At 32.9% G+C, this 23,119-nt stretch overlaps 1 protein-coding gene across 1 annotated transcript; it reads left to right on the top strand.

Moving 5' to 3' along the window:
• Positions 1–887: 887 nt before the first annotated feature.
• LOC145322326 (tyrosine-protein kinase Src42A-like) lies at positions 888–22,558 on the top strand. The gene is made up of 13 exons (XM_080164283.1): positions 888–1,532; positions 10,908–11,001; positions 11,270–11,363; positions 13,472–13,678; positions 15,159–15,237; positions 15,809–15,977; positions 16,292–16,389; positions 17,160–17,220; positions 17,495–17,591; positions 18,148–18,306; positions 18,533–18,612; positions 18,880–18,989; positions 19,748–22,558. The coding sequence occupies exons 1-13, from the start codon at positions 1,329–1,331 to the stop codon at positions 19,844–19,846; spliced, it is 1,551 nt and encodes a 516-aa protein (XP_080020409.1). The 5' UTR covers positions 888–1,328; the 3' UTR covers positions 19,847–22,558.
• The last annotated feature ends 561 nt before the right edge of the window (positions 22,559–23,119 follow it).

Genomic DNA, 23,119 nt, shown 5'->3' with positions numbered 1-23,119 from the left:
AATTAGGTAGATTTTTGAGGACTTACAATTATACCAGAAAATGAGCCAAAATAATATTTTTTATCAAATGTGACAGTCTTAATTTTTATATTTTGGGAACTGCGGTTAGAGTCCTTCAAACAAAACACCTTCTGTTACTCCGTTCTCAAGCAAATTAAAATCAGAATTGTGTGTGTGTTTCCTAAAGCAAAGTTTATTTTTTTAGGTCAATCTAATTCTAGGCATTTTTTTAGGCCATATGGCCTAGGTCATTTTTGTGCCATTTATGATTAGTATTTTATTCCATGTAAATAAGCTAAAACATGCTTAATTTATTGAAATAGTGATCGGTGTTTGTTACAAATAATTGAAAGTGAAATTAAAATTAATAAAAGTGTTACAAATCAATTATTTTGTTGTTTATCAGGGAGGCAGGAGAAATTGGACTTTAAATTACATTGGTATTCAAAGTTTTTATAACTACATTATCTTATTCGTTGGCTCTAAAACTTGGAGTACTTTTAATTATTACAAAATATGCTTGATTTTATTTGTTCCAAACTTTTCAAATAATATTAATCTTAATCTACATAAGGGGTAATTGTGTTTACCATCATTGTGATTGTACCTCAATATATCGTCCAAATGTCTTATCCCTTTGAATCCCTGTAGAAATCAATTATTTTGTTGTTTTAGTTTGATTAAATATAATATTTGTATTTGTTATCTTTCATAATACAGTTTTACATTTGTTTATGATTTTTGTAACAAGTTGATTCAGTAAAACATTACTATTTAATGTTCAATTACCTAGTTAATTTTAAATAAAAACTTCATTAGGTATGATTTGATAGGAAAATTTAATTACTTCCTAAAAAAATATACATCATTGATAAAAATTAGGTATTGAGATGTTTTTTTCATTTTGGTTTTGAATTGGTTAAAATTGTTTAATACACGCTTCGCATTATAAGGAAAACAGTATACCTAGTTTTAAACTTTTATGTAATAACACTTTCAAATTTCATGTTTTAATAATAAGAGAATAATAGGTAAGATTTTCAATTTTTAAAAAAAATAACAAAAAAATTTCTTGTTGGAATGTTTGAAATCTGTTTACTATTAGGTACCTACTGAACTTACACCAAAGGAAAAATATAGAAATTGATTTAATTTTTATTTTATATTTTAGATAAAATATGTAAGTTATTCACAAAAAACACATAATATTGAGGTGAATCAGAATTTAGAAAAAAAACATATTAATGTGATTTTATAGAAAATAACAAAAAAAGAGAAAAAGTTAAGTTTTTTTAACAAACCCTAAATTTCTCATACAAAGAGGAAAAATGGGAAATTGTTTGACGACAGAAAGTCATTCGGGGCACAATCCCCACGCACAGGGTGTGCAGGGTGGCCCCTCTCCGGGGATATCCCGACTGCCCCCCGAAGTTTCTGTGCCCCAGCTGCCCGGCACAGAGCTAGTCCCTATGGATATGGGGCTGCCTAGACCCCTTCCGGATCCTACAGAAGCCACACCTAGCAGCTTAAAGGTAAGTTAATAATGTCATTTCGCCTTGATAATAAGGGTTTGCAATGCTTTTAACTACTTTACAAATATATTATAGGCTACAACCCTAGCCTATAGGGTCTCTGTATTTGATTTGCAGAGAGGGGCTAGAAAAATAGTTTAAAACCACATAAGACTTAAATCAGACAATAGAATACTGAATATATGAAAACCACCAAAGGACCTATTTGAAGCTTATCTAAAAAAAAGACAACCAGACGGTTCTGTAGTTTTTGAGATCTTAATCAACAAATTAACGTTTCTACTTTACAAATACACAAAAATATTAAACTATTTTTGACGCTAGAATTTTCACAAAAAATAGTTAATATACATATTTTACATTATCAAAAAATTAAAATTGTCGAGTTCTAAATATACATAAATAATTTACCCGCATAATATTTTGAATTATTATTTTACCCTTATAAAATTTGTTCAATTCATGAATTATAAGTCAAAATATACAATACATTGCAAAGTAAACGCAATTTGAGACCAATTCTTAAAATAGAGATTACGAAAATCGGTATGAGACCAGAAAAACGGTAAAATAATTTTTGAGAGTGAAAAATATTTAAAGAATTAATGAAACTTTAAAGATTTTTAAGATTACCTATATTTAGTAATTTTCTGATTTTTCTAATTCTTTTTTTCAAGAATTGTCCTTAGAATTTACTATTTATCTAATGTTTTGAAATTATTTAAATAAAGACATTTTCTAATCAGTAAAGGTAAACAGACGTAATCAGAAATTGTCATTTAAAAGAAAACATGTCATGTCAAGGATTATTCCATCTTTGTTTATCAGGGGTATATAATACAAAGTAGAAATTCAAAGGATGTAAACATTCATATGGTGTCATGCTTAATTGTTTAAGGAAATACAGGGGAATTGTTGCAATATATTTCTTAAATCTATACCTATCTTATAACGAATAGGTAGACCGACGAAGTTTTTTTTTATGGAGTGAATGTTTACACACCATAGGAAACTAAAACCGTAAAAATGTGCAAGAAAATCACGTCTTTTACCATTTCTTATGGACATTAAAAAGGGAGGAGTAGGTTGCGCTAAATATCCGTAAAGGTGTAAAGGCATTTTTACCTATAGAAATTCATTGTCCTATCCCTGTATCCCTGCATAAAGCATTGAAAAAGACAAAATGTTTACAATTTAATTAATGAATAAAGCAGAGCGTATGACGTATTTTAGGAATTGTGACGCTCATAGGGTCACAGTGAAAATTTCTAAGAATATTATTAGATCCGGCCTTTGTAGACAACATTTATGTTACAAAGATAATCATTTCAATAAGTAGCGCAGAAAAACAAAGTACCTACATTTTTAAAAAAGAGGGGGGGGGGGGCGTAATGACATTTATTCGTAATCCGTGAGCAAAATGGTCTAAATATTTAGCTAGACCCTTCAAACTTGGTATATAAGCCTAGTCCTATAGGTAATACATCTAAATGGCAAAAAAATCCAAAATTTTTTATTTTAAGGTTAGGTTAGGTAAGAAAAACCCTGCGGAAATGGGGTTTTCAGGCTTTTTTTGGTCTATTTTGATGTGGAAACTTACCTTAAATTGTTTTTTCTTAGGTTTTTAACTTAAATACACTGTATCTATTCATATAAACATTATTTAAGATGATTCAGCAAGTCGGGGACCGACCCCAGGGGGCTAGGTGGGTGGCCCGTAGGGGTTAAGTGCATTTTTCCCAATACATATGTTGTGATACATCTAATTATAGGTTTTTTAGGTCAAGGAACTCAAATTCAGAGCTAATATAAGCATTAGACTAATCTGAAGCTAGCCCCAGCGGGCTAGGTTGGTGGCCCGCAGGGGTTAACTTCATTTTTTCCAATATATATCATATATCTTGTTATATATCAAAATATAGGTTTTCTAGGTCAAGAAACTCAAATTCTGAGCGAAAATTAACATAAGACTAACCTGAAGCTAACCCCCCCGGGCTAGGTTGGTTTTCTGCAGGGCTTAAGAGCATTTACCTAACCTAACCTAGAAACTTACTTATATTTTTACATGTTTTTTATTTAATAAACTTTGTCTATTAATGAGGACTTTATTTAAAATCATCCAGCAAGTTGGGGACCGACTTATCTGAAGCTAGCCCCAGTGGGCTTGGTTGTTGGCCTGCAGGGGTTAAGTGCATTTTGCCCAATACATATGTTATCATACATTTAATTATAGGTTTTTTAGGTCAGTTAACTCAAATTCAGAGCTAAAATTAGCATAAGACTAATTTGAAGCTAGCCCCAGCGGGCTAGGTTGGTGGCCCGCAGGGGTTAAGTGTATTTTTTCCAATATATCTTGTTATATATCAAAATATAGGTTTTTTAGGTCAAGAAACTCAAATTCTGAGCAAAAATTAGCATTAGACTAACCTGTAACTAACCCCCCCGGGCTAGGTTGGTTTTCTGTAGGGCTTAAGAGCATTTACCTAACCTAACCTAGAAACTTACTTAAATTTTTACAGGTTTTTTTCTTGGATAAACTGTGTCTATTAATGAGGACTTTATTTAATATCATCAAGCAAGTCGGGGACCGACAAATCTAAAGCTAGCCCCAGCGGGCTTGGTTTTTGGCCTACAGGGCTTAAGTGCATTTTACCTAACCTAACCTAGAAACTTACATTAAATATTTTTTTTTTAGGTTTTTTTTCTCGAATAAACTGTCCATTAATGAGAACCTTATTTCAGATGATCCAGCAAGTCGAAGACCAACCCCAGCGGGCTAGGTCGGTGGCCTGCAGGGGTTAAGTGCATTTTCCCAATATATATGTTGTGATACATCCAATTATAGGTTTTTAGGTCAAAGAACTAAAATTCAGAGCTGAAATAAGCATTAGACTAATCTGAAGCTAACCCCAGCGGGCTAGGTGGGTTGCCAACAGGGCTTAAGTGCATTTTACCTAACCTAACCTAGAAACTTACATTTAATATTATTATTTTAGGTTTTGTTTCTTAAATAAACTGTCCATTCATGAGGATCTTATTTCAGATGATCCTGCAAGTAGAAGACTGACCCCAGCGGGCTAGGTGGGTGGCCCGCAGGGGTTATATGCATTTTTTAGAAAAAGTATGTGTTATCATACATCAAATTATAGGTTTTTTAGGTCAAGAAACTCAAATTTACAGCTAATAAAAGTATTAGACTAATCTGAAGCTAGCCCCAGCGGGCTAGGTGGGTTGCCTGCAAATCTTAAGTGCATTTTACCTAAGCTAACCTGGAACCTTACTTGTTTTTTTTAGGGTTTTTTTCTGGAATAAACTGTGTCTATTTATGAGAATATTATTTAAGATGATCAAGCAAGTCGGGGACCGACCCCAGCAGGCTAGGTGGGTGGCCCGCAGGTGTTAAGTGCATTTTTAAAAAGTATGTGCTGTCATACTTAAACTTATAGGTTTTTAGGTCCGAAAAATTCAAATTTAGAGCTAATAATAAAATCAGACTAATCTGAGGCTAGACCCTGCAGGCTAGGTGGGTTGCCTGCAAGGCTTAAATGCATTTTACCAAACCTAACCTAGAATCTTACTTTTTTGAAGGTTTTTAATTAAATAAACTGTTCATGAGAACATTATTTAAGATGATCCAGCAAGTCTGGGACTGACCCAGACGGGCTAGGTTTTACTTAGATACACAGTGTTCAGTCCTAAAGCCATCATTTAAAAGATTCTTCATACAGGAGGCTGACCCAAGGAGATCCCCAACTTGCTGGATCATCTAAAATAATGTCCTCATTCATAGACACAGTTCATTCAAGGAAAAAAACAAAAATTAAGTAAGTTTCTAGGTTAGGTTAGGTAAGATGCACTTAAGCCCTGCAGAAGATCTACCTAGCCCGCGGGGGTTAGCTTCAGGTTTAACCTCAAATCATACCGTATAGGTTCCGTAGGAACCGACACACATACCCAAGTATAGAGTAGCTTGGCATAACTTGCTTTTTATCCATTTTATCGGTTATCCATTTTATCGGTCATCTATCGGTTTTTTATCGGATTTTTTTTATCGGTTTTTATCGATTTTTTACCTATTTTCATAACCATATTTTTTTAAAAAAACATATTTTATTTCTTTTATATTTATTTATCCAGCAGCTAACGAATCACGCAACCTCTATCTAACAAAAAATAACAAATTTTATTGAATTTTGAGCCGAAAATTTATTAGTTATTCAAATTTTGATATCGAAATTTATTAAAATGACTATCGCAGACTGGTTAAGCTCTTGTACATGAGGGCATAGCCTCCGCGCAGTTATGAGTCATATTCCTCGCTGGAGCCGCCGTAGGCGCCGTGGACGGGTTCTTGGTTGAGCAGCTCCTCAAGGATGTCCTGCTGGGCTGTGACCAGGCGGTCCATTGCGGCGATGGCGTCCATGTTGGCGTGGAAGGACCGGGCGTACGTGGGCAATGCTTGAATTAACCGCACGACTAACCCGTAGTTTCCATATATGCACCGGAGGATTTCTTCGTCGATGACGCCGTAGCGGGACCTCCTCCACAACAACATGTCCCCCTCGAACACGATGCCATCCAACCTCCTCTTGACCGTAAACCAGAGGTCGAAACAGCGCCTGTCTACCCCCGGATATGGGAGTAGATCAGGCGCTGCCGCGAGGTTCAACAGCTGCTGGACAGCGGGTAGAGGATCATCTGCTTCCTCGCTGGTATCAAGCATAGCGACGAGTTCCTGTACTTGAGCATGGAGGGGAGCATCTTCCTCAACTCCAGCTCCTACCGGAATTTCCGGCGCTCCTCCTGGTATAGCTCCTTGGCCTTGTCCAACTTCCTCTTCTTGATTTGACATCTTGGAAACAATTAAATTTTGACCTAATCTCCCCCATATTTATACCCCCTTTGTGTTTTAATACCATATATTATGCAATCTTTAATTAAATTTATTAATAAGTAATACACTTTCCCCACTTCCGTTTCCCGCTTATTTTCCCCTATGCTTAATAAACAATTATTTCCCTCCCGCTTTTTTACCAAGCTATACCAGGAAACCACCCCTTCCTCCCCTTTGTTCCTCACCCCCTCCCCCCCATCTACCTATACCAAACAAAACGCGCCGCTCAGTCTGACAAGTAGCCACGGTGCACGGTCGCGAATAACCACTCACCACGTCCCTTTTCTCCTTTTGTCTTACCCCCCCCCCCTTCCCTCTACCTTTTCAATCCTTTAACTTTTCCCCCATAATTAACCATGTCTTCACTCACCTACTTATTTTATATTTTACTTTACCACTTTCTTTTTCATTACTTATCCATTTCCTATTTTGATGCCAATACTATATTGATAAGTTTGACCCATAGCAACATATTAACAGACATCCTATTACTTTACAAATTTTCTGTAATAACATCAATTAAAGTTCACAGCAAGATATCTAGGATTTATTAACAAAAAATAAAAATTGATGAATATTATGGTATGTTTTCTTTTAAAAAAATTAGTACATTGAACTTTTTAATTGTGCTGTTTTTCACAAACAATTCTTTCTAAGAACCATAGTCAATCAAAACTAGCAGCGTTACTCTTCATAATATTCAATTTTTCACGTGTACATTTTTCACGCGTGCATTTTTCAATTTTTCACGTGTGCATTTTTTGTGGATTTTTGTGGATATCTTGTATATGAAGTTGTATATGAAGCTGTAGAGAATTTGACCATTATTAGTCTTGAATCAATAATGGCCATTTTCTGTATCTAAAGCTGGAGACACGCCCCTTCTTGTGCAGTAATCTGCTGAGCAATTGCGCCCAATTTACTTTCATGATACTCCATGTCTTTGTTTGGATTGTACAAAGTAAGTGCCAACTCGGTTTCAAGATAACCCTGCTGGTATAGTAGACGGGCTACCTCACGACGAACTTCCTCACTGACATCGTCGCCATTAACTATATTAAGAAGTCGTTGATATGTTACTGTCAATCGATCGCGCAGCGGCTGCCACATTTGCTGATATTCTTCCTCTCCGAACATTTTTTTCGTGCCTAAACAGTAGTAAGATTAAAATTCCACTAAAAGCTAAGCTACAACCAAAATTAAACGCGCGACAGCGCGCCACAGTTTATTTTTTTACCCTGACCTACTTTCACCCTTCTCTTTTATAAAAAAGGTGAGATTAATATAACGTTTTTGGGCACCACCCCGCTCCCCTTTCCCCCGATCCCCCCCCCTCCCCCCCCCCCCCGTCCCACTTCATTATGCTTGTACCCCATTCACAGCTATGCTGTGACCAGTTCTCAAAACACAAAAATCAGATTCCGGAGGAATCGAACTTTACACACTTAGGGACACACTCCCTACATCTCAAAATACTAAAATCAGATTCCGTAGGAATCGCACACGACCTATATTTTATTTTTATTTTGTACACAAGAGGATTTTATATCCCTTCCCAAGAAATGAAACTCAGATTCCGTAGGAATCGAAACCATTCTTTACTCCTTGTTCACCTAGGTACCTAAATACGCTACAGGTACTGTTTTCATCTATAGACACATTATCTAAGTATATTATCTAAGTATATTTTCTGTCACCATCACCGTTTTACTTTTAATATTATTTCAATACTCTTATTATGGATTATTGGTTTGGACCAGCAATGTCGCGATATTTACCGTTGCCCTGTAATTATTAGGGTGGAGGTGTCCTTAGACACGGGCAAAACTCCACTCTATAATGAAAATAATTTGTTATAAAGGAACCAGTCTGGACAGAGTTGATAAGGGATCACAACGGGAATAGCAACTTCTCACGAAGGTTTTGGTTCCCTAATTGTTCCGAATTTATGCTTGGAGGAGTTGCAATTGATAGTAGGAGGATGTCTGAAATACACAGCAAGATACTGTACCAACCATTATTATTATTATTGTTAAGATTATTTGCACATATAACATTGTATCGGCTTGGCAAGCGTCAAAGTACACCAGTGGCTCCACAACCCTTAAAGGGTTATGCCAACTATCTGGTACAATGTTGCATGGAATTTTTTCTTGTAAAATATTATCCTTATCCTATTTGAACTGGCTTGGCAACTAGGTGGAGACGAAGTTCGGCCAATTCCATGCTAGGTACTTAATAATAGTTATTATGTAATTTGTTTCCAAAATTATACCAAACATAACAAACCAGAAGAAACAAACCAATCAAAGCATAGTAACTTTAACATATGATATATATTTAATAAAACATGTTGTACCTTTGAGGAAAATAAATCTTATCTTATCTTATCTTATCTTAGGTAAGTCTTATGCTAATATTAGCTCTGAATTTGAGTTTCTTGACCTTAAAAACCTATATTTTGATATATAACAAGATGTATATTGGAAAATAATGCATTTAACACCTGCGGGCCACTGACCTAGCCCGCTGGGGCTAGCTTCAGATTAGTCTTATGCTAATTCTAGCTCTGAATTTGAGTTAACTGACCTAAAAAACTTATAATTAGATGTATCACAACATAAATATTGGGAAAAATGCACTTAACCCCTGCGGGCCACCAACCTAGCCCGCTGTGGTCGGTTCCTGACTTGCTGGATTATCTTAAATAAAGTCCTCAGTAATGGACAAAGTTTAAAAAAAAACATGTAAAAATATAAGTAAGTTTCTAGGTTAGGTTAGGTAAATGCTATTAAGCCCTGCAGAAAACCAACCTAGCCCGGGGGGGGGGGGGTTAGCTTCAGGTTAGTCTAATGTTAATTTTCGCTCAGAATTTGAGTTTCTTGACATAAAAAACCTATATTTTGATATATAACAAGATATATATTGGAAAAAATGAACTTAACCCCTGCGGGCCACCAACCTTGCCCGCTGGGGCTAGCTTCAGATTAGTCTAATGCTTATATTAGCTCTGAATTTGAGTTCCTTGACCTAAAAAACCTATAATTAGATGTATCACAACATATGTATTGGGAAAAATGCACTTAACCCCTACGGGCCACCCACCTAGCCCCCTGGGGTCGGTCCCCGACTTGCTGAATCATCTTAAATAATGTCCATATGAATAGATACAGTGTATTTAAGTTAAAAACCTAAGAACAAACAAGTTAGGGTAAGTTTCCACATCAAAATAGACCAAAAAAAGCCTGAAAACCCCATTTCCGCAGGGTTTTTCTTACCTAACCTAACCTTAAAATAAAAAATTTTGGATTTTTTTGCCATTTAGATGTAATACCTATAGGACTAGGCTTATATACCAAGTTTGAAGGGTCTAGCTAAATATTTAGACCATTTTGCTCACGGATTACGAATAAATGTCATTACGCCCCCCCCCCTTAGGATTCAATTATTATGCTAAATAAAATATAACTAGTGTTTGCGCTCCTTGAATCTAAGGTCTCAGTAATCAAAGGGAATATATGGACAAAAAGATAGCGTTTAACCATTCCGAGACTCAAATTAAAAAAAAATAAAATAATATATTATACATTAAAACCACTCTAGGGTCTATGTAAATCTTCCCTGAAATCAATAATTCATACGGGTCAGTAGTTCTTGAAATATTAAGCTACAGACAAAAAAAAATTACTAAGATTTACATGAAGTGTAGCTCATTTGTAGGTATTGTCAATAAATTACTGAAAATGACATTTTCGCTAGATAGATAATCATGATATCATTAAAGGCACTTAATATTTTATGTTCTGTCAACTTAATGAAAACTTAATCTGTCTGTTCTAATTTTATTTTATTTGTAACATTACCTACCTATCTTTTTCCCTAAGTGCTCATCGAAAGAGAAAGCTAATTAATAAGAAAAGCGTCTCAAAATATGCTTTATTTAATTAGGTAACTAATATTCACCTACTTAGTCTGTCTTGTCGCCTTTCCTATATTGGCGTCATTTACCCTGTACGCGCATTTAGTATTTACAACCTTCATCCGCGGACAATTTTGATCATAAGTTGTATATCCTATTATATAAAGTAGTAAGGGTTTTGTCTGAAGCTTAAGATCTCAATAACTACTGAACCGAGTGCTCTATGTTGGGTAAACATCGTATTTTCATATTTATGTCTTGGGATGGTTCTAAGCTACATTTCTAGTCCCTCCCTGCCCCTTTGAATACAGAGCCCCTAAATGCTATGGGCGAACCCGCTATTACAGTACAATATTACACATTTTAAATGAAAATAACAAGTAGCAGACAACAAGTACCTAGCATAGAAAATATTATGACTATTGGAAGTTTCATAGTTCAGTTGACCTGCAATGAAAACTGTCAGGCGAATTTACTCTACTCATAAATAAACTGAAATGCTAAAAAAATTAGGAAGTCATGAAAAGTTTTGTACATTTTTATGACATTCAATTTATTTTAGGTGTTTGTAGCTCTGTATGATTACGATGCAAGGACAGATGAAGATTTATCTTTCAAGAAAGGAGAACATTTAGAAATTATTAATGATACACAAGGTAAGAAAAAATGATAATATTTAAGGGGGGGGGGGGGGTCACAAAAAGTGAAGTAATTTTAATGGCGTAAAACAGAGGTAACAGAGTAGCGACAACATAACATTTATATATTTATAAAAAAAAATATACCTACATTAAAATGACAAACATTGAAATAAAAGTATAGCTCATTGGACATATTATAGCACCATTTATAGATAATCTCTACTGAAAGCGTGTTTTCGTTGACTGTACTAAATTATCTGAAGGCCATATTAATCTTTTTAAGGTGATTGGTGGTTTGCAAGATCTAAAGCAACCAAACAAGAAGGATATATCCCCTCAAACTACGTGGCCAAACTCAAGTCTATAGAAGCTGAACCGTAAGTAGTTTTAGATTACACCACATCTACCTAATAATTAAGGTTTTTGTCAGTCTGTCTTTATTGTTATATTATGCCCTTTAATGAATATTGCCAATTATAGCAAAAAGAACATCTAAAATTAAAAAATAACAACAATCTATGATACAAGTTATATATGTTTGGATAAAGACAATTTTATGACACATTCAGCATTTTTTAGTCCTTTGGTATTAAATTACAGAATAATTTGCATGTATGTGATAATGTGTACAGTTGTACATTAAATGAAATCGTAGGTACTATAGACTGTCCAAAAACGAACTTAATATTATAAAGTACGTTCCTTGCTTTTTACCGTTATTTACTTAAATAAACGGGAATCCTACTTTTGCATCAAAGTAAATATTGCAAAATTATATCTTTTTTTCACATAAATTGACAAATATAAGGTTATCATCAAGAGTAGTTGTATAATTTATATTTGATCAGTTGCTAAACTACTTATTATATGTTAAAAAAAATATGGGGGGGGGGGGTATTATTTCCAATATTTTATGTATTATGATCCCGTATATTTTATCACTTCAGTAATTTTGGCAAACTTGATGCGATAGTCCCTCTCTTTTTATATTGTTCTTCCAATAAACTACACAATTCCCATAAATTGTCTTAGATGATAATAAGATGTATTTTCATATTTTGTCTGAGAATTATTTAAAATAAAGTTATCACTTGAGGCTATATAAAATACTAGCGGCTACGCCCCCTAGAAGCCTCTAGGGGCACTGCACTGGTAGGAGAAGGAAAAGTCGACCTCATCCTAGTTTAAATTTGAGTTTCCAAAGAGTTATAAAAAAATTTTTTGGGGGGAGAGGGGGTTAAGACACCCTCTCGAAAAATAGTTTAAAACCTTCCCAGGACCTTTAAGAAGCTTCACTGTAAAGGAGAACAATATCGGTTCAGCGGTTAGCGAAATCCTTTGGGACAGAAAAAAAACGCTTACTACTTTATATAATAGGATAGAAATAAAGGGATAGGTAGTAAGTTAAAATATGTTCTAATTAAAATATAAAAAAAAAATCACAAAAAAAAAAAAAAACAAATTACGATTTGGTATTATTTATAAACTGCTTCGCCTTTAGACTTTCGGCTACAAGACGTAAGTTTCAGAAAATTGCTTAAAACCAACCCTAGGCATTCATTAAGGATTCCAGAAAAGCAAAACCTAATAAGACATATTCGACAGACAGTAAACCTTACTGGATTATATCATAGGTCTACCAAGAATATTCATAAATTATATTATTAGAAATTTTGTCTCCACTTTGGAACATTAAGTGATTCCCACAGCATACCCCATTTCCAAGTAAGATAAAAAAAATATTTATTCTCACGGCAGGAAAACAAATTCTGTTACTTTTGCCCTTTTCCATGATTTGAATAGTTGTGTAATATTGATTATGTTTTATCAGCAATCATTTAACTTTAATATCATAACTTTTTTGTTTGTTTAGCGTTTTTCCCCACTTTATTTTTTTGCAATTGATTGTGCGAGTATGAAACACTGCGAATATGAAAATACGCAAAAGTAAAAGCACACCCTTTATTTTATGAAGCAAATTAAAATGTTTTTTTTTTTACTTTAAACTTTTAACAAATAATTTGGAATTGAAGATAAAAAAATATGTGTCAATCCTTAAGAAATAATTTTTCGATCGCACCTGGAATCATTATGTCATTCTCAAATATTTATATAGGCTGCAAAACTACTAGTTTTCAGTATGGAAGCTACCTGCTACTCTATAATTTATTTTGTCTTAAAAGTGTATTAAAAAAAGGATTTTTTCGGCTGCTAATAAAGAAAAACTGTTGATTTTTCGTGAAGATACAACTGACCAAAAAGCATCTAGTAATCAATTTACTTGTTCCGTGAGTCCGTCATGCTACAAAAATAAAGCTATTGTGATTTTGTACTATTCTTTGTACTACCTATTCAATAATATATTATTTCTATTTTATATATTTCACTGTATTTCAATTTCCACCTATTGTAATTTTGTGCTTCGCTACATATGGCTGCTGTCATCCTTGTTCTATGATATTTATTTATCTTTTATAATTTTTAGGTGGTATTTCGGCAAGATCAAACGTATCGAGGCTGAGAAGAAATTACTGTTGCCCCAGAACGAGCATGGTGCCTATCTAATCAGAGACTCAGAGTCCCGCCGTAACGATTACTCGTTATCCGTCAGGGACGGCGATACCGTGAAGCATTACAGAATTAGACAGCTGGACGAAGGAGGATTCTTCATCGCCAGACGAACTACTTTCAGGTGGGTTTTCCTTAAAATCAGTGGCCTGCGGTGAGGGGTTGTAATAGATGGGTATCTCGTCCCCCCCCCCCTCCTCCAACTCTAATTGTTCTATGTGCACGCCACTGCTTAGAATTCAGCAGGGATATTAAGGGATAAGACGATGGAAGATAAATTAATGTATATCCTTAAAGTAATACATAATATTACCCCTTAGCATAATAGAAGTGTTGGTTAAAATGGCTAACGAGAAAAAATAGATAAAATAAAATAAACCATGATTTAAATAGAAATGGATTATGACTGTATAGGGACGTTCTAAAAAAACTTTTGATACCTACCTAGTAATAAATTAAATTAAGATGTAATGCAATTTAATAGACATTTTACTTGATTGTTTTGTACAGTGTGTTTTTTTATGAGAACTTTTTTGAAAGCAATTTTATTTTCTTCGTTTTTTAATGCAATTAATAAAACAATAAAAAAAATATTTCAGTTTTTATTAAAAAAGTAGAGTAAAATAAAAAATTCGAAACCTAGGTGTCAACATCTAAAAATGGTTTTAGCGCATTTTTCTTATGCTCAAATATTCAATCTTTTGCAAGAATGGCTGTCAAACACTTCAACTATTGAGATACAGAGTTAAAAATGTATTCAGACACTATCAAGGACATGTACTAGAACATATCAAAGTTTGAAGATCATATCTCAACCAGGGAGGGAGTACTGGCCCCCCAAAGTCGACTACAGAAAATTCAATTTTTTTCTTGGCATAAGAAAAATGCGCTAAAACCATTTTTAGATGTTGACACCTAAGTTTTGAATTTTAGATTTTACTGTACTTTTTTAAAAAAAACTGAAATATATTTTTTTGGTGTTCTATTAATTGCATTAAAAAACGAAGAAAATAAGCCATTAATCATTAAATTCTGATAACTATAAGTTGGGTAAAATTGCTTTCAAAAAAGTTCTCATAAAAAAAACACACTGTATAAATAAAACATACATAGAAACATCTTCATAATAAAAAAAAATGTAAAATATTTTCTCCAATGTTCGCGCCTTTTTATTCATTTGATTCCAATACAATTTTTCTAGGAATTCAGATACGCAAAAAAAACTTTCTAATATAATAATTTTGTCATTACTTTAGTTTAGCGATAAGAACTATTTATTTATAAGCCTAATTTACGACTTTATTTACTTCATATTTTATTCGTTTGTTTATATTATGTTTTTTTGTATCAAAAATCTGAAAATAATGACTAAGTATTACGGAAAAATTAGCGTCAAACAATACATTTTTAAAAGAACAGACTGTATTATATAGGCACGTTTCGATTATTCCCTTAAATTAATAGCATATTAGAGATCTTAAGCATTAAAAGAACAGACACACAAACATTATATTACTTTTCTTATGGCCGTGATTCGAACCTATCACCTGTCCTTTTCAACGACGAGTGTAAAAACTGAAAGTTCAATTTTCAATTTATTTCAGAACCCTACAAGAATTGGTGGAACATTACAGTCGCGACGCAGACGGACTTTGCGTCAATTTACGCAAAGCTTGCATACAGGTATTCAAAACAAATACTTTTCTTTATTTTCACTGTCTGCAATGAGAAATCAAACGTTTTAGAAGAATATAGCATATCAATAACATTGTTTCACGATTTTAGATCCTAGGAAAAACATTTTTTTTTATAAATCACAAAACAGAAATAATTATGATCGATTAGGTAAATGTTTTTAAAACGGAGATTATTATAGTAAATGCAAAATTAAATATACACAGAATCGCTGGAAGCTCATTTGATTTTTAATGTACTTTCTTGCGGTGACGACGAAACGAAGACTAAATAACCGTCTGACAGACAACATTCTTTATATATGATGGCTTCGTTTTCTTAAGAAAAGAGGCTAATCTCTAATTTTCCACTTTCATGGACATTTCTTATTACTATGAATATATGCAATATACCTAGTGAATTAACATTTCCTATAATTCAACATCATTGAAGTGCTTTTTACCCATTTCTTTGGACCTAAGGACCTCTAAAACAGTAGAGATAACTTAGATCTCATAAAATAAATGTGACATATTTTTTTAGACTCGTAAAACTTATTAAAAACCACTTCTTTTATTAGATTGAGAAGCCGACAACCGCCGACCTATCGCACAACACCCGCGACCAGTGGGAGATTGAGCGGACCAGTCTCAAGTTTGTGAGGAAGCTGGGCCATGGTCAGTTTGGCGAGGTGTGGGAGGGACTCTGGAATAATACGACACCGGTGGCTATCAAAACGCTAAAGACAGGTGAGAAAAGTTTATTTTTGTTGCAAAATGTAACACCTATGTTAATAGCAAGGTTCTTTGCTAGGTACCTTCAGATAAAGATACAACATAAATGTTAGGATAAATAAGACATACACCTTCTGACCAACATGAGCTAATATAAAAACAGAAAAGAATCAAGGATTATAATATTCACACGTAAGACAAGCCAAACTGGTTATTTAAGACGGCAGGAAGAAAGCTCCACAGTTTTGAAACAATAATGGACGAACGTACTGGCAGACTCTAAGTAAAGAGAAGCTTTGTAATAGAAACTAAAATATTTTAATTTTCAGGAACTATGGATCCCAAAGACTTTTTGTCCGAGGCTCACATCATGAAAAAACTCCGCCATCAAAAACTTATTCAACTTTACGCTGTCTGTACACTAGAGGTACATTTTTACAGATTTTTTAGCCACATTACATGAATAATAACAAATTAAAGATAAAAAATTATATGGCGGTTTCCCTCAAAGTCGATCACAGAAATCCCCCCCCCCCCCCTTTTTTGAATTTAATATAAGTGGGAGGCAGTTTTTAGTTTGCTTGTTTATTACTTTAGTTAGGTTTTATTGAGTACATTGCAGGGTTTGGGCAACCCAATACAACCCTCCCCTGCCTTACCTTATTTTATTTAAAAATTGGGTTCAGTGCTCAAAAGACATTTAGAGGGAAAACACCAAGGAAATGTAATATAATCTAGAAATGCAAAATAAGTTTGTTTAATTTCACTATAAACAAGAAGCAATTAGTTTTATGATTGTTATTATGTAATCTGAGAGAAAGAATGCTATTAATTTTCTTCCTTCTATTAGTTGACTTACTAAAATTCCTTCCCACCCCCCCCCCCCCTTATTCCCCCTGGTCGTACATGATTGGGTACTAACTTTACGAGTTTTTCCTCAACCGTTCTTAACCTAACCTTTGGGTATACATTTTTAAAATGAAAAGAAAAGAAGGGGGAGGGGGTTAAAAATCATGAGAGATGTAGTCCCCCACCTTTGGGGGAGAGTCGTATCAATCACCCCTCCCCCCCCCCTCCTTTCGACGTCCTAGGGGGGGGGGGGGGGGGGGAGAGGTGATGTGTTATGGGTGGTCCAATTACAATTTAAGTGAGATGGAAAATGATTTATGAGTAATAATAAATTGTTTTATTTTCTAGGAACCTATTTATATTATTACGGAATTAATGAAATATGGAAGCTTGCTCGAATATTTACAAGGTAACATTTGATTTTCAGTAGCGCAGCTACTTTATGATTATGACACGTTGTCTTTAACTTTTTATTTATTTAGTTATTCATTTACATAACATTTAAAAATACAGAGTTCGGTAACGTTAAATTGCTTTACTGTTCTTTCTGTCATTAAAAACGTTGTAGGTTTTTTTTTAACTTTTGGATTTATAGGTCCTTGCTTATTTAGTACCTACATCATTCATAAGAATTTTATCTAGCCTGAAATGTATTAATAGTATTAACCAATGTATGTTATCAGGTAAAGGAAAGCTGTTAAAGCTGCCACAGCTAGTGGATATGTCAGCTCAAGTGGCAGCTGGTATGGCCTATCTAGAGTCTCAAAATTATATTCACAGGTAAAAATTGAGGGCAGGTAGCTAAATCTACTTTATTAGCCTATTTTATTGATGTCACATTCTTTAATTTTGACTTCATAGAATTAGATTAGGGTTGATCCATGCTGTATATAAACTGGATAAAAAATCAAAGACTGTAATGCGCGAAGAATTTTGACATCTAAAAATGGACTAAAAAAAGATGTTTGGTAACTTTGAGGTCTTTTTGAAAGGCTCTTTAAAAGTGTGGTATCTAAAATGGCAGTTTCAATTGTTACTTAAATAATCATCGTTTTACTTGCTTTAAAGATAAAATAAAGATAATTAGTTTTGTTCTGACTGAGCCAAATATGCGTAAAGATGGTGTCCCTTTACCAATCGAATTTGTTATATTACGACCATTTTTCCCTCAGGCTAAGTCATGCTTTAACCCTTGATATAACACCTCATTTAATCAAAATTGTCTATTTTTTTATCGGGTCAAAGCATACACAGTACACACCATAGTATACTTAACTATCATATTATTCATTTTATATATATTAAACTGTAGATTATACTAATGACTATCTTTCAGGGATCTTGCCGCTCGTAACGTGCTTGTGGGTGAAAATCACATTGTCAAGATTGCCGACTTCGGTCTGGCCCGTCTCATTAAGGAAGACGAATACGAGGCCAGGGTGGGAGCCAGGTTCCCCATCAAGTGGACCGCCCCTGAAGCTGCGAACTACTCAAGGTGAGGAAATATTGACTCAGTTTCTTTTATTAATTTTTTTAAGCCTCGGGGGATAGTAAATTAGTAAACGGTTAGAATTTTATAGATGTCTTGCTTTGCTGTTAGGATTTTATAAAATAACTTATTCTTAATTTTGAGCTAAAAAAATAAGATACCTAACCTACCTAAATGATAACCTAAAATAATTTTGAATTCTAATTACGTTGTTAATGTTAGAATATTTCAGGTTTTCAATTAAATCCGATGTATGGAGTTTTGGTATTCTACTAACAGAGTTGGTTACCTATGGACGTATCCCCTATCCAGGTACAGCAATACGGACGGATCCTCGATATAGAAAAGCTATTTATTGATTTTTCCATTTTCCCCCTCCTTGGGGAAAAAAATAGATATTTTTTTGCAGCGGTGAGAAGAATGAATTTTGTGCAGAATGTACACCTCTGGTATATACTTTATAAAGTAAATTTGTTTTAACTGGCAGAATATTACTTTATAGTTAAAATATTTATGAATTTGGTAAATCAATAGGTATAAATTCTTTCCTCTGCAATTGTACATTTTTTTTATTTGTAGGCATGACAAACGCAGAAGTGTTGCACCAGGTTGAGCACGGCTACAGAATGCAAATACCCCAGGGATGTCCACCTCTCCTATATGATATCATGCTGGAATGCTGGCATAAGGTAGGTTTATTTACTAACTTCTTCAATTCTTGACTTCTTCATCCATTTTAATTAAATGAAAGTGGCCGAAACTTTTCTTTTTTTTCATATTTTGTTCTGCATAAATATGAAACTGTTATGGTTCCTTATAAATTGAGAGTTAAAAGACATTTGAATGTCATTTGCCAATTTAACGTTTTGCCCTATATAAAAAAAATAAGCATGACACCTGCCATACTCTGACATGGATTGGGTAAACTCCTGCGAGAGTCAAAAATTGATTAGATCAGAATTATTGTTTATGGTGCTCTTAGGAAAGGCCTTGAGGAATAAAATCAGGAACTTATGTCCGTTTCAAAATATCTCGTTCCTAGCCTTAGAAATGACTAAAAAAACTGCCATTTTTTAGGGTTTATTGAAAATTGTCGATTTGTAGAGTTTTTTTAGATTTTCTAGATTTTCTCAGGCTAGGGACGAGATATATTAAAACAAACCAAAGTTCTTGATTCTACTCGTCAATGACTTTCTTGGGAGCACTATGAAGCCATAGTTCTAATTCAATGAATTTTTGCCTCCCCTTTACAAATAGCTATACAATTGTTTGTCTGGTCGTCAGCGGTTTTATGACTTGAGATAAATTTTAAATTATCCAGAGGTGTATTGTACTCATAAAAAATATTTGCAGATCCCCGCTTTGGTCTCAGATAAAAATGTTAAAAATCGACCCACCCTACTATACATACTCACTATAGTCAACACACAATTATATTATTTTTCAGGACCCCATGAAGCGGCCAACCTTTGAAACTCTGCAGTGGAAGCTCGAAGATTTCTTTACCATGTCAGACAGTGAATACAAGGATGCTTCAGCTTATTAAAGCTTCCCGGAAAAGGAGAAATCTATTCGCCCAGCTGTTCTCAGGATAATAATGAACATTCATTTTTCCGCTATAAAATGTGAAGCAATAGCATATCAAGAATTTACAATATTTTATAAGGTTTTCTTTCAAAGCAGCAGCTGGAAACATTATATACAACAAGCCTTGCTGAATAAAAGGCGAAATTGAATCTTTAATTTATTTTGTTTGTTTGTTTGTATTTTAGACTTGAATAAACTCACTTTTAAACGACATGATTTTGGAGTCTAAACTAAATTATTTCTCATAAAGTTCCTTTAGTTACATTTTTAATGACCTATCACCAATTTTGAATCTTTTTTAGTGGCCTTAGTAAAATAACCCATCAGTTAAAATTATTTGAAATCAAAAGTTACATTTTAATATAAATTGCATGAATACATTTTTATTTTTACACCATCTATTATATTATTGTATTTGATTGAAACAATCCTCTATAGTCCCTATTTCTACTATAAAATAAAAGGGGGAAAAGGGTAATATTTCATCTAAACAGATTTAATTTTGACACATTTTTGATGTATGGACCCTACCCCCTTCTTTCTGAAGTAAACTGCCCTAAACTGTAAACAATAAACATAATTTATTATTGAACAGAAAAATTTGATAACCGTTTTATATTGCTGCTAAGATTATTGTTCTTGTTAAATTGACTTTTATTATGAAAAATGTATTAATTAATATCTATTGCTTTGTCACTTTTTCAATATTGATCTTTTTATAGTTTTATAATTTACACTATAATATAAATATATAACACAAAAGAAAACTATTTTGATTCAAGTCTTATCTCAATTATGATTATTTTTAGTTTGTGGAAACTTGGAGACAAATAGTTATTCTTTGGGTTAAATATCACCCTCTTCACTTGCCTTTTCAAATATTTTTTGTCTCTCTGAACTAAAGTAGTTTGTAGATAAATGGATATTTTTTCTATAAAGTTTGATACAACAGACAACAGTATTTTGTAAGTCGATTTATTTAAATAATGTCATTAATTAAAAGTTTATAAAGGGATAGAAAATAATTCTTAAATATAAATTATAGAGGTTTGAAAATATTAGAATGGCTTAAAAGTTTTTTACCCCTTTCTCCCCATCCATATTTTAATAGAATTATTTTCTGCTATTTGTATTTTAGAATAATTTTCTCTATCCCTATTTGATAATAAGCTTTCAATAGAGCATATTTAATGATTTATAATCACTTGATAAACATTCAATGCCTTTAAAGGTAGTTCGGGGTAGCGAACATTTATAAAAATAAAGTATTTTTAAATTCTTTGTTTGCTCTGTTCTACATAATAATACTTAGTCAAATATCTTCCCCACTTTTTGGAATTTATTAATGAAAATTAATTTATTAAAAAATTTACATGATAATTTAAACAACACAAGCATTGTCAATTTTATATAAAAAAATAGTCCCCAGGACACCCATAATAGATTTTTACACCCCCATTTTAAACTATCAAACATATTTTGATCTAATTATTGTATTTTCTATGAATTGACTTATCAAGATGTATTTTTTAATCATATCAAATGATATTTTTCCAAATGTTACCCCTCTTAATTAACAATTGAAAAACTTTTCTGAAATTAATAATGATTTCATTGGTTTGAAATGTCTATGTAATATTTGTTTTTCTTACAAAACCTAGGCATTTTTAGACACGCATTAGTAGGTAGATTTTTAAAATTAGGTAAATAAAATGACGTTTTTTTGGCATTAAGCTGGATGTTAAAAATGCTTAAAATATTATTTTTCAAATAAAGGTGCGAAAACCATTCTTAAATTTCTTATAAACATTTGTAAGGATATCAGTAACAAGTAAGTTATATTCAGAAGATAATATTGCAATAGGACAGACAAGAATTAACAAAAATGTTCAATGAAAAAAATGCAGTAATTATATGTAATTGTTATTTATCGCATCGTATTATAAACAGTTAGTTAATAAAAAATTAAAACCAGTTTTTGTTAGCCTTAATGGGTAGAAGGCCTGGGCTGACAGAACAGGTAATGATTTTATGCATGATTTTTCAGCATGGCTGAGAACTGGTTCTAATCCAGTGGAAATTAATCAGTTTTAAAATCATACTGTAAATATGTTTACTTCCTTTTTTTCCTAGCTTTTTTGCATGTTACTTTATTAAAAAATAGTTCGATTTTTGCCTGTCCTATTATATTTAATTCAGTATAATTTCTTGTTTAAAAATCAAATGTAAATAATAACCTAACATGACAAAAAATGTATATTTGGTGATTTTTAAGTTTTCTTTTTTTTGTGATTTTCAAAGTTCTTAAAAATTTGCTTTTGTATTGAAAAACTTTCATTCTCATTATTATAAAATGCCAAGTTAAAATTAAAATTTTATCAAATGAACATTTTCTAAGCTTTGCATGTAAAAAATAGTCTCTTTTTTTTGTAAAAATATATGAAATCTAGTAATAAAAAAGACGAATACGTCCGACATTGAAAAATAGGTAAAAAAAATTAGATGAATTTACACACAGTATGGTATTATACAATTACATTTTTTACTACGTGTTCAATTAAGACATTTTCTATATATAATTTAATATTAATAATATAATATATATAATAATATGTACTCTTATTTTGTTTTGTATTATGTGATATCGTTAATAAATATTAAGACTATTCAATTTGATGTTTTATTTCAAGAATGTAACTTTCTTTAATTAGGAATCTGAGATATCGTTTGTGATATGTTCTACAACAAATACATAATAGCCGCCAAGGCCTCACTCACCAATTAAATTAAAAGAATAGAGGGGACATTATATGCTATAGGTAACTATAGGTAATATAATTTTTCGCTTGTTTATAACCTTGAGTCAATTAAGTCAGGATTAGGGCGCCTTTCATTCAGAGGTTAGGAATAGAAAAAACTTACCCTACCTCATATTTTCAATTTATTATAAATATGAGGGGGGGGGGGGGATACACAATGCTCATAGGCACTTGGAGTGAAAGTACCCAGTTTTCACCTCCTTATTTCTAATTATATAAAACACCAAATAGTATATATAACGGTGGGTTTCATGATTTATATGCTTTAGATTCAAATTCAAGATATTAAAACAAGTAATTCTACTTTCCCCTTTTTTAAACCCAAGGATTTGTATATAAGCATTCTAATAAACCAAAAGACAAACAAACTAAAGGGGGGTGGGGTAAAACAACCATCTCGTAATCAATGATTA

This window comes from Acartia tonsa, chromosome 6 (assembly GCF_053477335.1).
Source record: "Acartia tonsa isolate MP-2025a chromosome 6, ASM5347733v1, whole genome shotgun sequence".
Taxonomy (NCBI): domain Eukaryota; kingdom Metazoa; phylum Arthropoda; class Copepoda; order Calanoida; family Acartiidae; genus Acartia; species Acartia tonsa.
This window is presented reverse-complemented; position numbering and strand designations above follow the sequence as displayed.

Bases quoted from the DNA above. Each gene is read 5' to 3' on its own strand.
- LOC145322326 (XM_080164283.1), top strand. From the start codon at position 1,329: ATGGGAAATTGTTTGACGACAGAAAGTCATTCGGGGCACAATCCCCAC. The intron at 1,533-10,907 runs GTAAGTTAATAA...AATTTATTTTAG, and splicing joins CCACACCTAGCAGCTTAAAG to GTGTTTGTAGCTCTGTATGA. The intron at 15,238-15,808 runs GTATTCAAAACA...TTCTTTTATTAG, and splicing joins TACGCAAAGCTTGCATACAG to ATTGAGAAGCCGACAACCGC.